The 14,574-nt window shown below is 42.1% G+C and overlaps 1 protein-coding gene across 1 annotated transcript in view; it reads right to left on the bottom strand.

The window, feature by feature from the left end:
• Nucleotides 1-286, bottom strand: part of LOC105532934 — a 32,738-nt gene extending 32,452 nt beyond the window's left edge. Inside the window, exon 1 of the mRNA XM_011971272.1 lies at nt 228-286. Within this exon, the coding sequence (XP_011826662.1) occupies nt 228-273 (46 nt within the window). The 5' untranslated portion in view covers nt 274-286. The remainder of the gene's footprint in view (nt 1-227) is intronic.
• Nucleotides 287-14,574: the final 14,288 nt, after the last annotated feature.

Raw genomic sequence — 14,574 nt, 5'->3', positions numbered from 1 at the left:
CCTTCCCTGGGGGCTGGCGGATCCAGCTCCACCAGTTACTACTGCTGATAGAGCCACCAGAGACAGCGCAGGTGAGGGACAGGGTCTCCGAAGGCTTCACCAGTCCTGGGCCCGACTCCTGCAGCTGCACCTGGGACAGGACCCCTGTGAACAGAGAGACCCACAGTGAGCCCTGGGATCACAGACAACCTCCCATATCTTCATATCTGCATCCCCGAGACACTCACATCTGGGAGCTGCCACCAGGAGGAGGAAGAACCACAGGTGCTTCATGTTCTTGCACAGGATGTCCGTGACTCTCAGAGAGCATTTCCCATGTGAGAAGGACCCTGAATTTAAGGAAATGTGTGGTGGTTTCCTGTGGGGCCTAAGTGAGGATTTGCATGTGGGTGGTGCCTTTGTATAGAGAGGTGAAAAGGGATGAGGGAGGCCCCAGTCTTTGGGGCTCACCCTGAGAGGAGGATGCTGGCTGTGCCCTCTGAGAACTCAGTTCTCTTCCTGGGGCCTCCCCTCACCAAGCCCAGAGTCCTCTTCTTCCAGGTAGGGAGATGTGCTGAAGGAGCTGGTCTGGGAGATGAGTGTGATCATGGATCAAGGACAGATTTTGGAATAGGTTCAATGCTGTTCTACCGTGAAGATTTATATGAAATCAACCAAATATCCAGGTTATCTAAATTGTCAAATCTGCATTCAAAAACATTAGGGCAGCAGCTAAATATATTCATCGCAGTGAATTTCTACAAACCTACATCCATGCAATGTTTATCGTAATTCAGAATATCCAGCGTGGTTGGAATATATCTGTCCCAGAGAGCGCGTCATTAAAAAAAAAAAAAAAGTCTGAGACCTTCCCTTTTGTGAACGTTTGAAGTTTGGGATTTTGTCTGCAGTCTCAGGAGAAGGTAGTGGGACGTATCTCCAACCATGTCAATGTGTGATGCTGAGAATGTGGCCTGACCTTTATACACTTCTGTGTGAATAGATGTAGATTGGGGATCACAGTGACTATTTCAGTCAAAAACGATAATACGTCAGCACAGGAGCATAGTCTCATCATCAAGATTAGTGCAATTGCCTTTCCTGGGAACAAGAGAGGACATCTGTGAGTCCTCCCCTCCGAGAGCACAGGGAACTCTGGTTCTTCCCTGACAGGTCACACTTCTGAAACATGGCTGGACAATGACACTCAAGCCCAGAGTCCTCACCCACATATTTATCATATCAGGTACACCTGTGTCTGAAAGACTTTCTCCTTCATTGAATTGCATGAACATACCCTAGAGTTTGCGGTATTGCAACTTGGGCATTTGACATTAGTTTGGTGAATTATATAATAAATAATATATCTCCATGGATGTGGGTAACAGGAGAGTCATCGGAAGTTGGGTGTGTTTTAACATCAGGACAAACCTGGGCTCTCTTGTTAGGACTGAACAAGTGAGCTGACCTGTGGGACAACAGAGGGAAAGACACAGAGCCAACATCCAGAACCAGGTGAACTCCTTACCTACCAGGTGGTCTCTGGACATTTTGTTTAAACAGATCCAGAAAGACCTTCCTCACCTTCAGGAGAATTATGAACATTGAGGGAAATTGAGACAAATTTTTATCTACAGAGAATAATTCATAGGCTTGTAGGCATCAATGTGGGTGTGTACAGGATTGCTAGGATACGCTCATACACAGAACAGAAGAAATAATTATATTTCATGGAAAGAAAACCAAAGAGCTTCTGAATTGTAGGGATTATTTGCCACAAATGTGTCAGGTCACTAGATCATGTTATGATGCTGGAGGTAACACTTCCCAACCTTGTCCTGGAGACAAAATGCAAAAGAGTAAAGATTCAAGTGAGATTCCTTTGAAAAATACAAGTAACGAACAGACCAAAACAAATGAATCGTTATGTAAAGAGTGCTAATGAAATGAAACAATAAATTCCATGTTGAGGTGACAGGGAAGTTCCATCTGAAAGCTCATTTTCACCTTTATGGGCACCAAGTGCCCTCTGCAGCCCAGCTCCCACCCTGAAGGGAGGTTTCTGTCTGAGCTCTGCGAGTGAGCTGGAGTCATTGTGAGCCATTCAGAAAAGTAGTTGACTCTACTTCTTCAAACGGAAATTTAAACAATCCTCTTCCTCACCTTATCCAGTCTGTTTTTGTAACTGTGCGTGACCCTTAAAAATGCCCTCACCATTTCTTTCATAATGGGAATTGACCGTGCCATGAAGGTGACAGGAAGATGTGTAAATTTAAAGTGTGGGTACATAAACTGCTGAATTATCAAAGCCTGGAGCCAATCACATTCTGTCATCTTGCTTAATTAGTTGTGAATTTGTTTTCAGTTGTTTAGTTCAAGTTCCCATACTCACTTTCTGATAAAATACTCACATATAATAATATTGAGATATTAAAATGAAAAAAAAAATCACTAATTTCAAAATGAACCCAACTTCCAGGAGAGATGAAAATTCCTTTGTGGTGAAGGGTGTGACGGGTGGAGACATGGTTGAATACTGAGGTTGTGTTCACAATTGTATTATTTTAATTAGGTAACTTCTATTATCCCTTATATTTATTAGAAACTCCCACTGAGAACCTTGATGTAATGTAATTAGTTGATGGATCACACAAAATCAATGAAGCTGAAGGTTATTGAGCAGGAATTGCTATTACAACTAGCTTTCCTTTAGAACACATTCCTGTACCTGATGTGAAATTAGCCCAGGTGCACTGATGAGCATTTTACAGTTAACCAAAGACCAGGAAATGGACACTTACGTGTGTGGAGCAGGGCATGGCTTTGGGATGCTTTGCAAACAAAGTGACTTCTCTCGTCTTCTGGAAAACCCATCAAAATGGGCAAGTTAGGGATCTCTTAGGCGCACCCGTCTATCCCACATTCATGGCTAACATAAAAGTGGAAGTTGATGCAAAATGAGATCATATGGAAGATAAAGAAACTGCTGCACCGCTGCCTCAGCTCAGCACAGCTACCTCTTCCCTCAGGGCTTCTGACTCTCTCAGGATGTGGGTTTCCACACTGTATCTCTCGTACAGAAATACACAGTCGTGTCCTCAGCCTTTAGGCTGCTGATCTGCAGGTACACTGTGCTGACAGAGGTGTGTATGGAGAAGACAAATCATCCTGTTTAGCCCTGGGCATATATTGGGTTCCCAGTGTTGGTGTTCATCCACCCCATCCACTCAAGCCCTTCTCCAGGCACCTGTCTCACCCAATTCATACCATAGGCGGTAAAGCTGTAACCAGAAGCCTTGCAGAAAACCTTCACTGAGGCCACAGGCTGCTTCACCTCAGGCCCAAACTGCACCAGCTGCACCTGGGAGTGGGCACCGGTGGAGAGGAGAGAGGACTGTGTGAAGTCTCGCTTGACTGACCTGATTTCTCTGTTAGCCCTGGAACTGGGGAGCCCCTTAACTTTTGCTGCTGCCACCAAGAAGAGGATCCTGTGGGTCCCGTCCATGGTGAGGAGCTGTGCTGTTGGTGGGGTGTGGTCCCGAGGAGGGGTGTGGTTGTTGGGTGATGCTCTCAGGGCACAGAGTTATCTGTATTAGCCTCAGTGATTTGCATATTCAGGAAGGATGCAATTTAATAGCCCAATTCCTGACCCAGTGTGAGAAAGAGCGAATACATGACACATGGACGACATAATTGTAGAAGCTGAGGGTTCAAGCCGTAATCCTGTTAGAGGCCATGGTAATTATTACTAGTGACATGGAAATGGCTGGCAGCCCTCAATTCTGGTAATTCCTTTGGTTCACCTGAGTGTCTACAAGAATCCGATGAACCTCAGGATTCTTCTTCATGGATGACTCTGAAGATTGTCAATCAACTCAGTGCTACAGACAGGCAGCTAATGGAGGATTCTCAGTCCACTGATACGTTGGGCCAGCAACTTAGGAAACATCCAAAAATGAAACATTTTTTTCAATGCCAATCAATATTAAATTCAAGAGTCAAGATTTTCAGTAAACTGGAGTGTAAAATTTTCATGATTCTTGACAATGGGGTCTCAAACTTCATGGTATGCAGAAGAAATGAGCTCATCACGGTTAGGCAGAAGCTTCTCTTCCTAGGACGTTAGTCTTTCAAACTAAAGCAACAGAGAAGTGGTTTCCTGAGATCTTGTGAACTCCAGCCATGAAACTCCAAAAAATCTCCAGTCAATTTTTTGGTTCATGTCTTAAAACTTAAGAAGCAACGAAAAAATCTACAAAATTGGAAGCCTACTCCAGCAGAGATAATTTTCCCTAATTGAAAAATAGACCAGTATTCATAAAGAGACACTGTTTCGTGGGACCTACAACGTACACAGATTTCTGTGACCTGAAGAAGTTTCCCTAAGAGAATCATCCTCTAGACATCTAGGTATGCAAAACACACTGTGTATACTTGTGTATGAGTAATCTGTACAAGCCCTTGGCATATTAAACAAACCTCATATTAAACGTGATAACTTTATCCCTTTCTGTGAACTCACACTTTACTGGTTTCATCGCCCTTGTGAGGCAGCAGTAGGTGCCTTTGAGAACGTGCTGATGCTTCAAGTGAACACGTTCTAGATCCTTACTTGATTTCATGGTTTCATATTTAGAACTGGCATGTCTGTCAATGAAAACCCACCGTTTTTATCCAACTGAGTTTCATCTTATGATATCATTCTGAACCTTGCCAACAGCCTCCATCATGCATGCTCCAAATTTTATGCTTTTAAGGGAATAAGGGAGCAAATTCATCCTGCTTTAAGGTGAGAAACTTTCACCTTTGACTTCTATCATATTTATTAGAAACTCTCATTGAGAGCCATGATCAAACATTATTTGTTTATGGATCATACCTCAAAACTGAAACTGTTTTTCCTAGTGGTTATATCATTCTATATTTTCACAATTATGGAAAGCATTATAAAGGGTCCTAATGAATTAAAACTAGAAATATTATTTGATTAGAAATTCTGCTTCTAGAAATAAACCCAAAGCAGATGCAATTACCACCTTGTTAAGACATCTGAATCCTATGTTTATTGAAACACTATTAATAACAACCAAGATATGGAGACAATCTGAGTGTCAGTAGATAGACAAATGGATAAAGACAATGCTGTATGTATACATAACTGAATACTATTTAATCTTATAAAAGAAGAAGATGCTGCCATTTTCCACAAGATGGATCGAATCCCATCACTACTAACAGGGCACGCCGTCCATTCTAGCTCCTCCCTAGGGGATGGCAGATCTTTATTCAGCAGTAAACCCTGGCTGTGATGGGAAGGAGACTTTTATGAACTGTTGTATTTTTCAGCATAAGACATCAATGTCTTAAAATATTCTGCGGTGTCTGCATGTGATAAAGTGGAGTCTAATATTAGAGGTAAAATTAGAAGTGCAGGGGACTTCTAGACACCAAGTCATAGGATGACCATGGCTGTGTACTTGAGGGTGTGGACCATAGGTCATACATACTAGTTGGAGTAGTTTTGGCAAAATATGTTCCAGGGGTAAAACTGTCTTGAACTGGCCAGAGAGCACACAGGTGAAGCAGACAGTCAGTGAAGGCACTAGCAGTCTGGGACTGACTCCTGTAGCTGCTGTTAGGACAGGACACTTAGAGATATAGAGACTCAGTCCCTGTCAGTCACGTGCAGTCACAACCATAGCTATAGGCCACGTCTGACATCTGAAACACTCAGCTTGAGAGCAGTCACTGGGCAAAGGAGAAGACATAACAGTGTTGTCTTCTTCATGAACACAACTCTGCACTCCTCTCAGACCTTCGCCTTTTCTAAGGAGAAAGTGATTAGCTTTTCCATTCCCAATGTTGACTCTATCTGAGAGCTTGAAGAAAAATCTTGATGTGGGACAGGTTTTTTTTTATAAAAGAGAGAGACTGGAGTCAGACTCCCCTGTATTTGAAAGTTTTATTGCTGTCTTTCTTTCTGGCTGAATTGAAGCACTGCCTTGCAAAAACTACAGCCATTAAGGTTGATGAAAGCTTTTTGATTCTGATATTTCATCTTGGGACATATGAAATTCTATATCAATTGACTCATGCAAATCTCAAGAGAATAATTACAAAATGACTCTCTAACTCATGAGTATTACTCCAATACTAGGCTGTTCTTACTGCCAACAATCTTCTGGAGAGGTTGATGAAGAAATAAATAGTTAATTCAATTTTAAAGTTAAAATTATCAAAACTTTCAGAAACCCCTGAACACCCTATGCCCAAGGTGCTGTCACTAGTGTGTATGACCTCTGGTTCACTCCCTCAGGGACACAGGCATAATTACCCTATAACTTAATATATGAAAGTCTATGGATTATTTGTTTTACCTCCCATATTAGACTCTGCTATGCTACATGCAGAACAACAAAATATTTTAAGGACTGATATTTGCTGTATTAGTCTGTTTTCACACTGCTAATAAAGACATACATGAGACAGAGTAATTTATAGAGGAAAAGTTTAATGGACTTACAATTACACCTGGCTTGGGAGGCCTCAGCCTCATGGTGGAAGGCAAGGAGGAGCAAGTCATATCTTACATGGAGATGGCAGCAGACAAAGAGAGGGCAGGGAAACTCTCGTGTTTTAAAACCATCAGATCTCATGAGAGACAGCCGCTATCGCAAAAGCAGCACAAGGAAGAACTCCCTCCATGATTTAATCGCCTCCCACTGGGTTTCTCCCAAGACACATGGAAATTGTGGAAGACACAATTCAAGATGAAATTGGAGCAGGAACACAGACAAACCATGTAGTTCCACCACTGGCCCCTCTCAAATCCAATGTCCTTACATTTCAAAAACATTAATGACTTTACAACAGCCCCCTGAAGTCTTCACTCATTTGAGCCCTAACTCAAAAGTCCACAGCCCATGGTCTCTTCTGAGACGAGGCAAGTCCCTTTGATCTATGAGCCTGTAAAATAAAAAATAAGCCAGTTACTTCCTAGATACAATGGTGGTTCAGGCATCGTGTAAATACAGCCATTCCAAATGGGAGAAATTGGTCCAAACTACAGGCCACATGCAAGTCTGAAATCGAGCAGGGCAGTCAAATCTTAAAGTTCCAAATAATCTTCTTTTACTCCATGTCTCAAATCCAGGTTACCTGATGCAATAGGTGGGTTCCCATGGTCTTGGGCAGTTATGCCTTTGTGGCTTTTCAGGGCACTTTCACAGGCTGCCCTGGCTGCTTTCACGGGCTGGCCTTGAGTGTCTGTGGTTTTTCCAGGCACACTTGCAAGCTGTCAGTGGATCTACCGTTCTGCGTTCTGGAGGACAGTGACTTTCTGCTTATGGGCTCCATTACGTGGTAACCCAGTGGAGACTCTGTATGGGATTTCTGACCCCACATTTCCCTGTCACACTGGGACTAAAGGCACCTGCCACAACACCTGGCTAATTTTTCTATCTTTAGTAGAGATGGGGTTTTGCTCTGTTGGCAAGGCTGGTCTTGAACTCTTAACCTCAAGTCATCTGCCTGCCTAAGCCTCCCAAAGTGCTGGGATTACAGGCCTGAGCCTCTGTGCCTGGTCAAGATTAATATAACTATGTAATTTAATGATGTATTTGAAAACTTCATGGTCATACAAACACACATACATACACAACAGCCCAGCAAGGACACATACATGTGCAAAAGTGAATGTATACCTAAACACTAAAACAACACACCTATTTGTTTCATATTATTCTAATTATTTAATTGAATTTAAATTGTGTTTGCAGTTTGCAGTTGTAGTACAAAATAATGCTTTTCTACATGTATATCTGCCTATACCAATATTAAAAAGACAAATATATTTAAATACATGTTTTGGTAAAAATGTATGTAAAGGCCATTCTTGTCAAATATGTCACTTAAATGTGCAATGGAATTTATTTTAAATATCAGTCTGCTTTTAATAAATTGAATAAGTAATAAGGTGTACATCACCTTTAAAATTGTATTACATTATTTGTTGAATTTACATTTTTGTAGTTTTCAAAGTAGGCAGGAAAAATTGTTTCACTTGAAAAGTTTTGAAAAAAAATTTTTTTGGCATGAATATCCGATGCAAACTCTAGTCTTTATTTGCCAGTATTCCTTTAAAATAGAGAAGATACAGCAATATGAAACTGAACACAGTCCATGCTTTTCAGGACTCACTCACAACGCCAGTTACCTAGAGGGTGACCTGGGAGAGTCCAAGCACATGGGGATTTAGATTTCAACATCAGTGCACTAGTGAGCCCCAGGGCTGCGCACACAGAGGCCAGCAGGAGCTGCAGAGCCCACTCTGGTACTTAGGGAAGGGAGGGGATGGGATGAGGGTGATGTCTGCAGGACCATGGAAAAGGGTGAGGAGGGCAGAGAGTCTGCAGGTAGATGAGCATATTCTAAGGAGAATCATTATCCTCCTAAACTTGGTTGGCTTCAGTGAGTATGAAGAGAAGGGATCTGATTCACCAGACTTGGAGGACACAAAGTAAAGGGACATTCTTTATCCTGCATGGAGACTGAGGAAGAAAAAAGACATTCAAAGAAAAAAGGAAGATAGAGAAATAGTCTGAAAAACAGTATACCCAAAGTGAACCAAAGGGGAGAACAGGAGCGTTTAAAGTGATGTTAAATTAAAAAAAAAAAAAAAAAAAAAAAAAAAAACAGACGAAAGAAAAAGAAACAAAATATCATGCATATGCTGAGTTAAAATTGGAAAATATATACAATTGATTATTACAGCACAAAAACACAAAGCTCTATTTATTGAAACATTTTGTATTGAGGATATGCATTTTTTTAAAGAAAGGGTCTGTCTCTGTCAACCAGGCTGTAATGTAGTGGCACAATCACAGCTCATTGCAGCATCAACCTCCCAGGCTTAAGGGATACTCCTGCCTCAGTCTTTCAAGTTACTGGTACCAGAGGTAGCACCACACCTAGCTATTTTTTTTGTGTTTGTGTGTATAGAAAAGATCTAGCTATGTTGCCAGGCTGTTCTAAAACTCCTAAGCGCAAGTCATCTGCCTGTCCCAGCCTCGTAAAGTGCTCAGATTACAGGTGTGATTATAAAAATTTTACTATTGTAAAGATAGTATCATTTTAAATTAAAAAAATGTAAATAAACTATTTTAAAAATTGTCCTGAGGGATCATTGCTAGTATTACTTGGAAAATCTGCAGCATTCAAAGTTGAATTAAATCCCTGCTCTAAGTTAATGTTTTGTAGGTAAAAGAAATCATGGATTTACAAAGAAGAAATGGTGAGAGATCCTGGGAAAGACTTTTCCTTGACCAGGTCAGGAACAACCAAGGTTTAAAAGGAAACCACAGCCTCTCAGGCTCCTGATGTGGAGCTGCCTCCTAAGAGAACCCTCATGTACTGAGCACCCCCTCGTGGTCCTGAGCGCCCCCTGGTGTCCTGAGCGCCCCCTCGTGGTCCTGAGCGCCCACTCATGTCCTGAGCGCCCCCTCGTGGTCCTGAGCGCCCCCTGGTGTCCTGAGCACCCCCTCTTGGTCCTGAGCGCCCCCTGGTGTCCTGAGCGCCCCCTCGTGGTCCTGAGCGCCCACTCATGTCCTGAGCGCCCCCTCGTGGTCCTGAGCGCCCCCTGGTGTCCTGAGCACCCCCTCTTGGTCCTGAGCGCCCCCTGGTGTCCTGAGCACCTGTGGTGGTTCTGAGCGCCCCCTGGTGTCCTGAGCGCCCCCTCGTGGTCCTGAGCGCCCCCTGGTGTCCTGAGTGCCCCCTCGTGGTCCTGAGCGCCCCCTGGTGTCCTGAGCGCCCCCTCGTGGTCCTGAGTGCCCCCTGGTGTCCTGAGCACCTGTGGTGGTTCTGAGCAACCCCAGGTGTCCTGAGAGCCTCCTGGTGGTCCTGACTGCCTCTTTGTGGTTATGAGGAGCATCTACAATGCAGTTCCCTCCTGTCTTCCTGCACAGATTTTTGTGTCTGGGCTCACACAGATGTTCCCTCTCCTGTGTCCCTCACAGTAGTACAAAGCCTCATCCTTGGCTTTCAGGTTGGTCACTGTAAAGTAGACTGCACTTGAAAGAGTGTCGCTTGGGATTGTTAATTTATTTGTACTCATGGAGAGTAACGCTGAGAACTCCTACTTGGTCACTCACTGTTGTCACTCACACCAATTCCTGTCATGAAACCTGCTGGACCAAGTTCATGCTGCAGCTGGTAAAGGTGATGTCAGAGGCTTTGTAGGAGATTCTCAGTGAACCGTTGGGCTGTACAATTTCCCCCCTCTGACTCCATCAATAAAGTTCACACAGGACTTCTGCAAACAGGAAATGGAAGAACAGGCCCATGTGGAGCAGCCGCAGCTGGAACTGATTCACAAGGGACACTAATGTCGAGGGTGATGAGAAGGAAAGCCCAGATCAGTGCAGATCCCATGGTGTGGATGCTGAGGGAGGGCACAGATATGGGGTGGCTCCTTACCAGGGCCTGTAGGAACAGGGGATGAGCTGCCTTTCATGAGGAGGGGAGGGGACACATTTCAATGTATTTCTTTTTGTGGTCATGGGTGCACCACTCAGCATTGCTCATCCATCCTCTGTGTCTCCATTTCAGGGAGGGCAGGGTCAAAGGATTCCTGGGTCTGAATGCACAGGATTAATCTGCCAATTGTGCTTTTTTATTCTCTAGTATAGACAGTGTTCAGGTATCTTCATAGTAGCAAACATTATCAAAATATATGTCCAGTAAGAACATAAAAATACACTTCCAGAGAAAAGGGATACCTTTCTCACAAAACAGTTCAATATTGGATATATGTGCTTGTGTCAGGAAACAGTCAATGTGGAAATGTGTGTACTTATCTGACTGAAGAGTTCACATGGAGACATGTTTGCTTGTCTGAGACAAGAGTCCATATTAGAAAATGTCTGTTTTCTGAGGAAAGAGTAAATGTGAGGACATATGTGGTGGTCTGAGGAAAGAGTCCATGTGGGGACATGTGTGTTTGTCTGAGGGAAGAATTCACATGAGGAAAGGTGTGTTTATGTGACAGAAGAGCCCGCATGCTGACAGGTGTGTGTACCCATCTGAGGGTAAATGCCCTTTCAGTGACAGTGTATGCCTGAACTGAGCTGAAGTTTGGGAAAAACCTTTCTCAACCAAGGAAACAAAAGAATGATCTGGGTTGTTTGCTTGTCAGGAAGAGAAAACCTGGGTCCCATAGACAATTGTTGTTGTTGTTGTTGCTGTTTTTTAATTAAAGGTCTTCGTTGAATGGGAACATCACACATGCAAGTGAGGAAAATTACTTCATTCTTTGTTGCATGCATCTCATAATAACCCCACACTCCCAAATATGTTAGTAGATAATTTTATACAGTATGCGTTTAATCCAGGGGTTAATGAACTGCTAAATATATTTCAATTGTATATATTTACATTTATATTTTCCATCACAAAATTAAGGGCTTAGACAAATCAAATGTGTCACGTCTCAAGCATTGCATATTCCTAGAATATTCTTATTCTTCTTAAACAGGACCTGTTTAGTTATTTTATACCCACTTTCTAAATTCTTGGAATATCCTGTCTGTTTACTTGACTCTAGTTTTGGCTTTTACAGAATTTCAAACAAATGAAACTATACCGCGTAATTGCAATGCTTTCACTGAAGAAAGCGGAAGTTGCTGACCTAAGTAACTTTGAAAATGAGGAGGTTCGATAAGTTTACATTACAAAGAAATCACACATAAGCACTCTATGTAGTACATAGACATATTTCCTACAAGAGTACAGCTTTACATTTCTGATACTGCTATGCATGTGTCCTGAAACAGTGCAGCTAAGTAATCAAATGGCATATGGTGGGATGGAGTTCCTCACTTTGCAGTGGGTGGTTATGGACAGTCAATGAAGGAAGGCTGGAAAGGTCCCTGCGGTAGCATAGTCGGGTGGAGGCACCAGTGTGTTCTCATGTTTAATGTAATCAAGTTACAGAAGATTAGATACACAAATAGTTTCAATGCGTCCATAAACATGGTTCATATAAGCATGCACATTTACTAGGCCAATTGGTTGAGATGTCCTAAAAGTACTTATACCACACCAACAACACACATACCCAGTATCACAATATTTTATTGTAATATTATTCTTTAAAATCAGAAACAAGCACTCTTTATAAAAATGGCTAATTTTATGTATGAAAAAGGTAATATAGAAAACAAGCTTAGAATCTATTGTAATACCAGGAAACAGGGAAGTGTTCAAAAACAAAAGGATGAAGTGTGCTGTAAGGATGCAAGAGGCAAACTAAATCAGCTCCCAGCACCTAATAAAGCTGTGGTGATTTGCACAATAAAATGCACACTGTAGCATGTATCTTCTTCAGTGTATGAACTAGACATCCATAAATCAAAACAAATATTAACAGATGACTAAATAAACAGATTATGGGAAGAAGAACACATCTCCTTACAGAAGTATTCCAAATATCTCAGGAGGATAGTCCTCCAATCAAGTAGGTGAAGGTTTAACACTCATGGGTTGATTGTGGCCTGAGATTAGAAACATGGAAAAAAAATCACTATTAGTGTATTTCATAATGAGACTTCAGATATAATGCCAAAGACAAGATCTATGAATGAATAATTTTTTACATTTTTGTCTAAATTTGTGCGCTCACACGCACACACACACACACACACACTTTTCTGCAATACTCACTGATAAGGGAAAAAAAGGCAAACACAAACTGGGAGAAAATATTTCCAAGTCACATATTTGTTAAATGAATCCTTTTAATTTGTTAGATGACTTTTATAATCAATATGCAAGTAAACTTACAACGAATCAAAAGAAAAAAATGCAGTTACAAATGAACCAACTCAGGAGCGGCATCTCACCAAAAATTATATAAAAATTATACAAAAAGTATATTAAAAGATTAAATATCAATTTTTTATTAGCGACACATGCATTTAAATAAAAATTAGATCCATTACTCACCTATTAGCATGGTTAAAACTCGCAATTCTCATGATGACAAATGGTAACATGAATGTGGAAAAACAAGAAATATCATGCATTGATGGTGGGAATTCAAAATGTTACATGAACAAAATTAGATATTTTGGCATTTTTAAAATAGAGATAAAAGTAGAGTTTTAATGTGAATTTGTGTTTGTGTTCCAAAATATTTACGTTGATTCAGAAATTCATGTTTACAAAGATTGATTCAGAGGAAGTTCTGTATGAGATTTGTTAATTTGATTCATTCTACAATCCCTGAAATTTGCTTACAGAGTACATGTGTTATGAAAATCTGTCAAATAACTAAAATTTCTCAAATATACATTAATATTGTTAATATTGTTAATTAAAAATAAATATTATTTTATTTAATGACTTAATGTCATTTTCTAAGAAAGTCTTCAATATAATAATCTTTGTCATCTCCTCCATGCCAGCACAGCTGCCTCCTTCCTGGGGTTTCTGACATTCTCAGGATGTGGGTTTTCACACTGTGTGTCTTTCGCACAGTAATACACGGCTGTGTCCTCAGACCTCAGTCTGCTCAGCTCCATGTAGGCTGTGCTCGTGGACGTGTCCGTGGTCATGGTGACTCTGCCCTGGAAGTTCTATGTATACTTCATGTTACCATTGTAAGGGTAGATCCATCCTATCCACTGAAGGCCTTGTCCAGGGGCCTGTCGCACTCACTGCATAGCAGAGCTAGTAAAGGTGTATCCAGAAGCCTTGCAGGAGACCTTCACTGAGGACCCAGGCTGCTTCACCTCAGCCCCAGACTGCACCAGCTGCACCTGGGCGTGGGCACCTGTGGGGAGGACACGGGAGTGGAGGAAAGCCCCCTTGACTGGACTCAATCCCCTTCTCATTACTGGGATGTGGGAGCCCCTTACCTGTGGCTGCTGCCACCAAGAGGAGGATCCTCCAGGTCCAGTCCATGGTGAGAAGCTGTGCTCTCAGGGGTTTCTCTTGAGGAGGGATGTAGTTGTTGGGTGATGTTCTCAGAGCACAGAACATATCTACCTCAGTGGATATCAGCATATTTTCATATTCATAAGACAGAGCATTTCATAGCTCAAGACCTGATCCAAGATAAGAAAGGGAGGATAAATGACACATCAGCCATGCAAGACTGAGATGCTGATGGTCCAAGCCCTAATCCTGCTGGAGGAAATGCACACCCTGCTCCATTTACAAACATTTGTGGGCAGAGGTCCTTTCACTGAAGAATAAGCCCAGATAGAACAGGCTCCTCACTGTGAACCTGCATTTGATTAGCATAGAGACCCCCTGGATCATTTTTGGGACCATCACTCTCCATGACACTGAGAAGATGCCTTGGTCTTTTCCTGGATCCATCAGGTACCAGCACAGCTCACTGTTGATTCTGAGAAAGCGACAGCTGTTATCCCACATGACTGTTCATCAGGGACTTCTGAGATCTGCCGTGTGCTTCTGAGACAGTGTCTGCAGCACCCGCCTGGTGTCTGATCTCCCAGGATCTTCAACAGAAACACTCATGTTTTACAGATTTGTCTTGTGATGAATAATTAGAGCTGATTTTCTCATCTCAGG

Source organism: Mandrillus leucophaeus, unplaced genomic scaffold, assembly GCF_000951045.1.
Source record: "Mandrillus leucophaeus isolate KB7577 unplaced genomic scaffold, Mleu.le_1.0 Scaffold997, whole genome shotgun sequence".
In the NCBI taxonomy this organism is placed as follows: domain Eukaryota; kingdom Metazoa; phylum Chordata; class Mammalia; order Primates; family Cercopithecidae; genus Mandrillus; species Mandrillus leucophaeus.
Note: the sequence above shows the minus strand (reverse complement) of the source record. Positions and strands in the feature narration are given on the sequence as shown.